We start from the raw sequence: 10,030 nt of genomic DNA, 5'->3' as shown, positions 1-10,030 counted from the left end.
GAAACAAAAAAGTCAGCCAGTCTTTCACAGAGAAGACCCGACTGAAGCTAAAATAGGGTCAACAGTGCCACTTGTAGGACTCCTGAGTGCTACACCACGTGACGCTTTGACAAACAGAAATTTTATTTTTATTTCTCCCCCCCCCCTCTTTTTGGTATTGTATTTCACCCTCTGGAGTGTTTTCTCTAGCATTAGTTTCACAGTAACGACACCCCGCGCACACACACACACCCCACAGTAAAATCACAGTTTAGAAAATATTGGCGAAAAGACTGTATTAGAACCTTCAGAGAACCTTCTACTTAAAAGTAGCATTTCAGCACCAAATACCGGGCAGTTCGGCTGGTAACGTGTATATACAGAGTACATCCCCCAAAGGCCTTAAAATGCTTATTTATAATGAAATCTATACAAAAAAACAGTTAAAAACCTTGTTCCTATGTACAATTTTTTTCCTTTTTTTAAAAAAAGCAGATTTTTCGTTACCAAAATGTACAAGAGATTGTTTTTTTCTTTTTCGTTGTTCCTTTTTAAAAATCTGTTTGCCTTAACCATCAGAAACCGCCCCGCCCCCCAATATTGCTTGTGCAAATCAAAATAAGGCAGAGAAGGGAAACATGAAAACCAAAATTTTTAAAAAAACTATAAAAGGATCAGCCATTTGAACATTTAAAGTCCCCGAACAGACACAATTCAACTTTTTTTTTAAAGAAAAAAGTGAGCAAGAAAGGGGAGGGCGGAGCCATGTTAGCAACCCACATCCTAGTTTGAGTCATAAACTATCAACACCCTGGGCTTTGAATGATCTAAGAAAGCATTTTCTCCATCCTCTGCAGCTCAAAAGGGTGAAATTGTTTGTCTCGACAACCCGTGTTTAAGTGTACTGGCCTGTTGAACAGGATGCGGGCCCTTGGCCGGGCCTCACTTGCGTTACTTTTCAATAAATAAAAACTTCCTTGCAAGGCGGGGCAGCTTGAAATTGTCAGCTGCGTGTGATAAACAGAACAACGCTCTCCTCGGAAGGAGCAAACCCACCCCTCTCCCTGCGTTTGCCCCTCCCCTCCCATTCTGCTCATTCCTGACCATTCGTCAACGACATCTTCTTTTAAAAGAGAAGACAACCAGGCCAACCTCTCCCTGACTTATTTAGAAACAAAAAAGCCACACAGCCGCTATTTCTTTAGGTGATTCCCCAGCCCCGTAAAAGACTGTTTTCAGAGGACTCGAATGCTGTTTAAAACAAAAACCAAAAAAATCTCTTTGTGATGAAAGTCCGGTCCGCTGCTTATATACAGAGGAAAGCCTCGCCCCTCTTCGTAACTTTGAAGAGGTCAAAGTAGCTGATTTCAGACAACGTGGCAAAAAAAAAAAAAAAACAGGAAAAAGAAACCCATACATCCTTCTCACTCCTCCGTTTAAAAGTAACACATTCGGTTGCTGTTTCAAAGTCGACCCTGGAACCGAGGACTCCGCCTCTCGACTGGAACCGTTCTGCGATCGAGCCTCGGCAATACTGTCGAATTAACTGTCCCATGTGTGAAGGATCCGTGCCCCCAACGGCCTGGGAGGGCAAAGTGCTTTGCGAGAACACAAGGACGCCAACCGCCCCAGGTCGTCGTCTCCCCGCGTTTGTAAAGTGCATGCCGGCACACCCGAGGGCGCTAGGACCGTTCCGAGCTTTGGCTGGGACTGGGCTCCGCCCCTTCCTCGTTGCTGCTGTCCATGTCCTGTTCCATGACGGTCTCCTCGTCGTCGAGGCGCTGGCTGGTGAAGTTGTTGAGTTCCAAGAGCCCGCTGGGTTCCACGACCACGTTGGAGGTGGAGTGGCAAGCCACGGAATACTGCGGGATAGTCTGGAAAACGAGAACAGAACGCCACGCGTGAGCAGAAGAATACCCATGCCAGTTGGTTGCAAGGAAAATAAAGATGGGGTTTATGAATTGGGGGAAGAGGCCCCTATCACCAGCGTGAAAGTGGAAAGGGAACTACTGCCACTACCACTACTTTGATTGCATGTTCCTGCATTGCAGGGGGTTGGACTTGACGGCCCTTGGGGTCTCGTCCAACTCTATGATTCTATACTACTACTAATTTTATTTACTTTGTTTATAACCCAACCTTCCCCCCACAGTTGAAACCCAAAACAGCTTATGTTGTTTGCCTCTCCATTTTGTCGTCCAACAACCCTGGGATATGGGTTAGGTTGACTCATTGTTATTCACAGGGTTACGTTGTGAACACTTTGCTGCGAATCAGGAAGGCCACGAGTTCAAATACGCCGTTTTCGTCATGACCTTGTTAAACGGCATCAGGTAAGCTTTGGTCCTGGGTGCCTGAGAGAGAGCATCCGCCCATATATTCCTGCCCGGATGCTGAGATTGGAGGGGGAGGTTTGCCTGACTGTCCCCCCCCCCCCACATTGGGAAATGCCCTCCCTCCAGAGGTTTGCCAGACACCTACTCTCTTTGAGTTTTGGGTGCCTGGTAAAAACTGTCCTCTTTACCCAGGCATTTGGCTGATTTCCTGCACTGGCGGGGGAGGGGGAGGTTCTGTACACCTGTCCCGTTTTTGTGGTGGTGGGGTTGGGCGTTTGAGATTTTAGATCGCTTTAGGGTTTTTAGGATGGGGTTTTATTGCGATTTCACCAATTTTGGATGCGATTTTGTTTTTTCTGTATTGCAGCTGGTCCTGAGACTGTGGTAAAGGGAAGGGAATAAATGTAAATAAATAAATAAGCAAGCACGCAATCTTTCACCCTGTGTAATGGGCAGAAGTACCATAGGAAAGGCTATCACACAGAAGGTCTTGGATTCAACCCCAGGCATCCTGCCTAAAAGGATCTTAAGAAGCAGGCGGGGGGGGGGGAGGTCCAGGATTGACTGTGGGATCCTGGAGAGCTGCTGTAAGTCACAGCAGACAAGACAGATGCTGGCTGCATACAGTCCTTGTACAGGACCAGCTGAGATTGCTGGTCCCCTCCACGGCTCCCTGCAAACTAAGAACATTTATCCTCAGCTGCACGTTACAGAAAACTTCTTGGCAAAGAAGAGGGGGACAGCCATTTCTGGGCCCATAACCCAAGGCCTTCGAGTGGGACATCTCGGGAACTCAGGACCTTTGGCCTACAAAGCAGGCGTTCTATTGCTGAGCCACAACCCCACGTTCCTTGAGAGTACAACAGCACAGATTAAAAATACACTCTGAAAATAGCTTGCCGGGGAAAAATCAAAGCGGTTCTCTAAGCTCAGAGATGACAACCAGATTTTGGGGGTATGAGCTTTTGAGAGCGCTCTTTGTTGGATACAAATGGAGATCTCTGAGCCTTTATATCCTAGGCACAAAGGTGTGCAAAGATGGAGTCAGGATTAGGCTTGGCGATTCAGCATCGGGCCAATGGAGGATGGAAACAATAGGGGATGGGGGGTCTCCCTTTGGGGGTCCACAACTTTGGATCCCCTCAACCAAACTTCACGAAAGCTGGGTGGTGTCATCAGGAGGGTCTCCTGAAGATACCCACTAGGTTCAAAATGTGCCCTCTACAGGCCAAACACAAAAAAACACTTAAAATGCTAAAAAATGCTAACGAACCTGAATTTTTCGGCATACCAAATCAGGGATTCGGCTAATTTGGCCATACTGATAATTTTATAGCCGAATCAAGCCGAATCTGAATTTTCCCGATATTGCTCAAGCTTAGTCAGGATGCAGACACACAATACAAAATACAATCAGCTTGATCAGAGCAGAGGAAAAATGCTTGGAGGCAGAACATTAGCATTTGTAGTGAGATTTAAGAATTCATCCCTGGGGCACCCACTGTTCTCAATTTGGGAATGAACAGCAATTTCACATTGTAATTTCCTCTTCAACTGGTTTTCGAGTGTTGCAGTTTTTAATGTTCGAGTTCTACCCATTGGTTCTTTCACAAAACCATTCTTTTGGTTTTGCATAGAACCCAAAGGGCATGGATTACATTTGACGGCATATATCGTGGAAAATCAACAGATGAATTTTGGGAAGACAAATGCTGTAATGGCTAAACCAGGGCCATGCTGGTAGGGGCTGATGGGATTTGTAGTCCTTGAACATCTGGAGAGCCGCAGGTTGCAGACCCTTGGGCTAAACTAACAAACCTTGTAAATAGATGGTCAACACAAGAATTTGATGAGAAATGGGAACTTTATTTCTTTTACACACAAAAATAACTGGAAGGTTATTAACTTGCTAATGATTAAAATACAAGAGAGCCAGTGGATACAGGGTAGTAAATTTTAAGATTTTGTAACAGTCTCTCTGATAATAGTTATTTCAAGATTCAACATGTTATAGCTATATCGATAGTTTTTGGGTCGATGTATTACTTTTTCCCTTTTTGTCTTTGCCTTGGAAATTTCCTTTTTTTTTTCATTTCTCTATTTTGTTGTCAATTATACTGTGAAAATTAATTTTTAAAATTATTTTTTAAAAAATTAAAAAGGAAGTTGGGAACCCTAACCAACTCTTGATCATCCCCCCCCCCCCCCCCCCCGAGACGATCTTTCAACTGCTTACCTGAATTAAGATCTCTGTGGGGATCTCCTCTGCTTTTTTCGGGGCTATGTTCTGGATACGGATGAACTGGCTGGCTGTGGGTGGAGCTGGAACGGCCGGTTTCCTCTCCAGTAAAGACGGCCCAACCGCGGGAGGGCTCGACGCAGAGTCCAAGCGTTTTGGCGGCTGTAGGACAGATGTCGCCACGGCCGTGCCCGCCCCGACTGTGGCCACCCGCAGCACCGAGGCAGGTGCTGAGTCCGCTTCGCCAGTCAGAGTGCCACTGGGGACGACCTTGCTGGTGGGGGGTTCCGTGACCGTGCGGTCTACGCTTGTGTCAATCTGAGCTTCCATCATGGACATTTTCAAAATGTCCGCGACAGCTGTCTTCGTGGGTACCTGGACAGGAAATAGGCTTGGGAGAGACGGGGTCAGCTTAGGCGCCGAACTGATGCTGGCCACCTTGGACACGGTAGGTGGCTGATGCCCTTCAAAAGTTATCTTTGTAACAGAGGATCCTTGGGATATTATGGGCTGGTGCACCTGAAAATCAAATCAGATTTGTGCATGTTACAGGCAGGTTGGAGATCCTCTCTTTAAAAAAAATTACATCACTTTAAAGCTTGAGATTTAAAAAAAGAAAAGAAAGCAAAAACTACTATAGGAAAGTGAGTTTGGAAACTCTCAATTTTAAACACAGAACAATTGCTAGTCAACAATAGCAGGTGGGGAACAACTAGGAAGATGCTAAGGTCAAAAGAGAGATCACCATAGATGTCCATTACAGCAGCCCCGTTTTCCTTTGGGATTTACACCCCCCAAGCGTTGCCTCTCTTCACCCCCCCTGTCAAAAAGCTCAGGGCATTTAGTGAGGATTTTTTCTTTAAACACATTTATTGGGGGGGTGGGGTGGGAGGTCAACGCACACATTTGCCACTTAATTTTTCTGCCCTCCCCCCAGACAATGAGATCGCTCTTCTAGGACAAAGATACTAAGCCGAGGGCGATGTAAACTACAAAGGAAGACGTACAATGGAGTTCCTTAGACTGCCGCCGCAGGGTTCGTCTTTATTTCCATAGAAATTTTTTAAAAAGGTTTTACAGGGACGGAAATCAATTACTTTATACCTACAAAACAGAAAGAAACAGAAACAAACAAAAGGGGGGAAAGGAATTAGGGATCGATCGAACAACGAGGTGCATGCAGAAGAACAGACTTCCAAGTTTGAGGGCGTTTTCCCCTCCCACCCACTGGGCCTGACAAATATCTATTTAGGGACACTGATCAATAAGTCTGGCTGGTGTTTGGGTACGAAGTCGCTGGGTCTAGAGCTGACCTCTAGATAGCCGTGGTCGAAATGCCGATCCTCCTAACAAGCGACGTGCAAACAAACGAGGGGAACAAATTTAACCCTACAAAACTATAATAAAGTACCTAAAATTGTTTGAGGGGCCATCGTATACCAAAAAAACATACGTATTCGTTATCAATTAAAATAATCCACGCTAGTAAAAGACCCATAATGGCCTACCTGATACATAACAATACCACAATACAATACACAGAAGGGTGCAATGGGACACTTTTTTTGACACTTAAAAGCAAAACCTTATAACGCCTCGGCCACAGGAAACTCTTTTAGTCTGGAGCCAATGAATTCATGCCATGGCAGAATTGGGCATGACTGGCACATCATGATCTTTAAGAGGACGTGACTTTGTGTGGAAGACCTGGCCACCCATTTAAACAACTTTTCATGACTTGGTCTGAATCATAGAGAAATGTTATAATGCCATCTGTAGTCTGGTAGCTAAACACTGTATCACTTTCGGCCAAGGCCGGTTGGCTGGAAAGCATCTGTTTTTATAACACAAACTGGGGCAGTGGTCTGTCAAGCAAGCCCTTGGAACGACTCAAAACGAGGTAAAGTGCCTCGACCATATAACCTGTCCGAGTTGCAGGATTCCTATTTTCTTTGCACAGAACTCTGGTCCTAATTTCTACTGTTGAAACCACATCTTATAAGCTGAGGAAGGGCAAAACAGCTGACAGCAGCGCCACCTGCTGACTGACTCCCAAAACACAAGTCTTAAGCCCTGCCTCAGAGCGAACAGGGGTTTGGTTCGGGGTCTTGGATTTCTGTCCCCCGGCTGCTCCTCCCTGCTCGCCTTGTGTCAAGCCATACAAAAACGGTTCTGGTGGTTCAAAGCAGAGTCCTGGCGTGCCTTGCGCTAAGAAGCTGGGCCCTTGAAAAGTGTCCCTACACAGACGTGCACGCAGCGAGGCACGTCCTTGGGAACAGCAGCTATGCCGGAGAGTAGGCGAAAATATCCCCTAGGTCAGTGGTGGCGAACCTATGGCACTTCAGATGTTCATGGACTACAATTCCCATCAGCCCCTACTGTCCATGAGCATCTGGAGTGCCATAGGTTCGCCACCACAGCCCTAGGTTATACTGGTTGAAATACAGCTTGTCGATATCGTCCTTGTACATTTCTGGGCACTGCAATTCAAGAAGGATATTGACAAGCTGAAACGGGTCCGGAGGAGGGCAAACAAAACGGTAATAGGTCTGGAATCCATGCCCTACGAGGAAAGACTTAGGGAGGTGAGGATGTTTTGTTTGGTGAAGAGAACATAAGAACATAAGAACAAGCCAGCTGGATCAGACCAGAGTCCATCTAGTCCAGCTCTCTGCTACTCGCAGTGGCCCACCAGGTGCCTTTGGGAGCTCACATGCAGGAGGTGACCCTTAAAGGTTAAGAGGTAACGTGATAGCCATGTTTAGATATCTGAAGGGATGTCATGTTGGTGAAGGAGCAAGCTTGTTTTCTGCTGCTCCAGAGACGAGGACCAGGAGCAATGAGTTCAAGGCAGAGGGATAGGTACAGGGAAAGAGAAACATTAGGAAGAACTTCCTGATGGTCAGTGCTGCTCGACAATGGAATACGCTGCCTCGGAGGGTGGAGGAGTCTCGTTCTTAGGAGGTTTTAAAAAAATAATGACTTAATGTTCATGGGTGTCATGGAAGACAGAAGGGTGGATAAACAATATAGTTATATGTATAAAATAATGATTAAAGCAGCCCATGCAACAATAGCCTTGGGCTGGAAAGAAAAGAAAAAATGGACATTTCAGAAATGGTTAGAATATATCTGGGAACAAGTGACACTTGATATTTTCGATATACTAACCAAAAATAAGACGTGGCAAGATAAACAGAATGAAATTTTGAAGATATGGATAATATACGTGGACTGGATGAAAGAAGCTCGAGCCAATGAAGAAACATGGGAGAAGAGGCTACAGAGAATGAACTTACTGCTGTTTGTGTGACAAAACTACGAAGAAGTAGTAATGGGGGGAGGGAGAAAAGGGGGAAAAAGTATTGTTTGAAAATGTATGAAGAAGGAAATTACTATAAACTGTAAAATTCAAATAATACAATAAAAATTGTTTTTTAAAAAGGAGGTTTTTAAACAGAGACCGGGGGCCTCTCTTTTGCATAGGGAGAACGGCTCTCTTAGCACTGCTGGGGGGCCAAAATTTCCTATACCTAGGCTGATGAAAAGGCAGCTGTAGCTCTCTTCTCTGCGTCCCAAGCAGGCGCTGGAGTCTGTGTCCCTGGACTTTCCTCTTCTAGACTAGGTAAATATCCCCCTTCCCACAACAACCTCTGCTATTCCAAATCGATGCTGCACCTTTTTCCAAATCTTAGGCTTCTTCAAAATTCTGCGGCTGTGTGTATTTTGGCACTGGCACACGAAAGTGTATTATTTTACCTTTGCAATAAAATTTGCTAAAACTTTTAAATTCTGGCCTCCTATGGTTCTCTGAGAAAGACCCCCCCGACACACACAAACTTTGGTGGGAAAGATCCAAGTTACCCCCTCTCGCAACGCAAGGGCTGTCCCCCTGCTAATGCCCCAAACGAAAGGAAAAAAACCAAGGCCAATTTGGGTATCGACCTTACCTGGTTTGTTGACGGCTTCTCGGCAGCGGCCTGGAGTTGCATTTGGCCCTGGGGAGGCTGGGGCTGGACGTAGATCTTTTGGGCCGTGGGTGCCTGCTGCAGCTTGGGCAGCTGCTGTGTGGTCTTGACGGCCAGCACCTGGACCACGGTCTGCTGCGGCTGGGCCACCAAAGTGGGGAGCTGCCTCTCGCGGATGATGGAGTGGTGCTGGGCCGGTTGGGCGTCCGACAGCTTGGGCGGGGCCGGGTCTTGCTGCTGGAGCGGGGCCAGCTTCTGGTGCCGGATGGACAGCTGGGGCATCTGGGGCAGCTTGTGAGGCAGCGGCTCGGCCTGCAGGTGGATGGTCTGCTTCTGCTTGGCCTGGAAACACTGCAAGGTCTTGACCTGAAGCTGGGTCTGCTCCAGCGGCGGCTGGCTCAGTTTGGGCGGCTTCTGCCCCTGCACCAGGGCGGAGCGGTAGAAGAGCCCCGTCTGGGGGTCCAGCGTGTCCATCTCTTCCACTTCGCCCTCCTCGGTGCCCAGCTGCTCGCTGTGCTTGGTGAACGCCGTGTGGCTGCTCAGGGCCTAGAAGGCACACCGAAGAAAAACCCCCAGAACAGAACAAGACATGAATAACAAACAGAGAATAAATCAGCACAACTCTCGAGCTAGAAGGGGAAGATTCGGCACGGCCAGAGCTGACAAGACTTGCTGAGAGATCTTGGGCTGTTATTCTCCCTCACAGGAGCAGCAGTGGCGTAGGAGGTTAAGAGCTTGTGTATCTGCTCTTCATCTTATTTTTCCCCCCTTTGTCTAAGCAAGTAGAACTATGCATGGAAGTCTTCAGTCAATGCAAAGGACGAGTCGCCAGATGTCTTCCTATGCTTTATTTTAATATAAATATTTCTATGTAAATAAGTTTCATTTTTAGAGAGTATAGTAGTAGAGGCACTTTGATCTGTAAAATGGCTTAAAAATGTACATTAGTTTATTATCGTTAGAGAGAATAGATCTATGAAACTGTGGAACTGTTCTCTTCTTTTTTGCTTTTTTTGGACTCTCGGTGGATACAGAGGAAGTTCTTACTTTTTAATTATGTTATATTAATGGCAGTAACTGATAAAATGTTGCACAACTGTGCAAAGGTTTTTGTAGATGTATGACGAGATGCAGAACTATGTAACTATACTTTTCTATGTATAATTTCAAGTTGTAATAAAAGCTTTAATTAAAAAAAAGAGCTCATGTATCTAATCTGGAGGAACCGGGTTTGATTCCCAGCTCGGCCGCCTGAGCTGTGGAGGCTTATCTGGGGAATTCAGATTAGCCTGTACACTCCCACACACGCCAGCTGGGTGACCTTGGGCTAGTCACAGCTTCTCTGAGCTCTCTCCGCCCCACCTACCTCACAGGGTGTTTGTTGTGAGGGGGGAAGGGCAAGGAGATTGTCAGCCCCTTTGAGTCTCCTGTAGGAGAGAAAGGGGGGATATAAATCCAAACTCTTCTTCTTCTTCTTCTTCTTCTTCTTCTTCTTCTTCTTCTTCTTC

At 46.3% G+C, this 10,030-nt stretch overlaps 1 protein-coding gene across 1 annotated transcript; it reads right to left on the bottom strand.

The window, feature by feature from the left end:
* Window positions 1-258: 258 nt before the first annotated feature.
* LOC125430962 (BRCA2-interacting transcriptional repressor EMSY-like) lies at window positions 259-9,064 on the bottom strand. The gene is made up of 3 exons (XM_048493370.1): window positions 8,505-9,064; window positions 4,552-5,073; window positions 259-1,853 (listed from the first exon to the last, which is right to left on the bottom strand). Exons 1-3 carry the CDS (start codon window positions 8,994-8,996, stop codon window positions 1,662-1,664), a joined length of 1,206 nt encoding a protein of 401 aa, XP_048349327.1. The 5' UTR covers window positions 8,997-9,064; the 3' UTR covers window positions 259-1,661.
* Window positions 9,065-10,030: the final 966 nt, after the last annotated feature.

The sequence above is a fragment of the Sphaerodactylus townsendi genome, linkage group LG04 (assembly GCF_021028975.2).
Source record: "Sphaerodactylus townsendi isolate TG3544 linkage group LG04, MPM_Stown_v2.3, whole genome shotgun sequence".
NCBI lineage: Eukaryota > Metazoa > Chordata > Lepidosauria > Squamata > Sphaerodactylidae > Sphaerodactylus > Sphaerodactylus townsendi.
The sequence above is the reverse complement of the archived record's forward strand: the minus strand, read 5'-3'. Positions and strand labels throughout refer to the sequence as shown.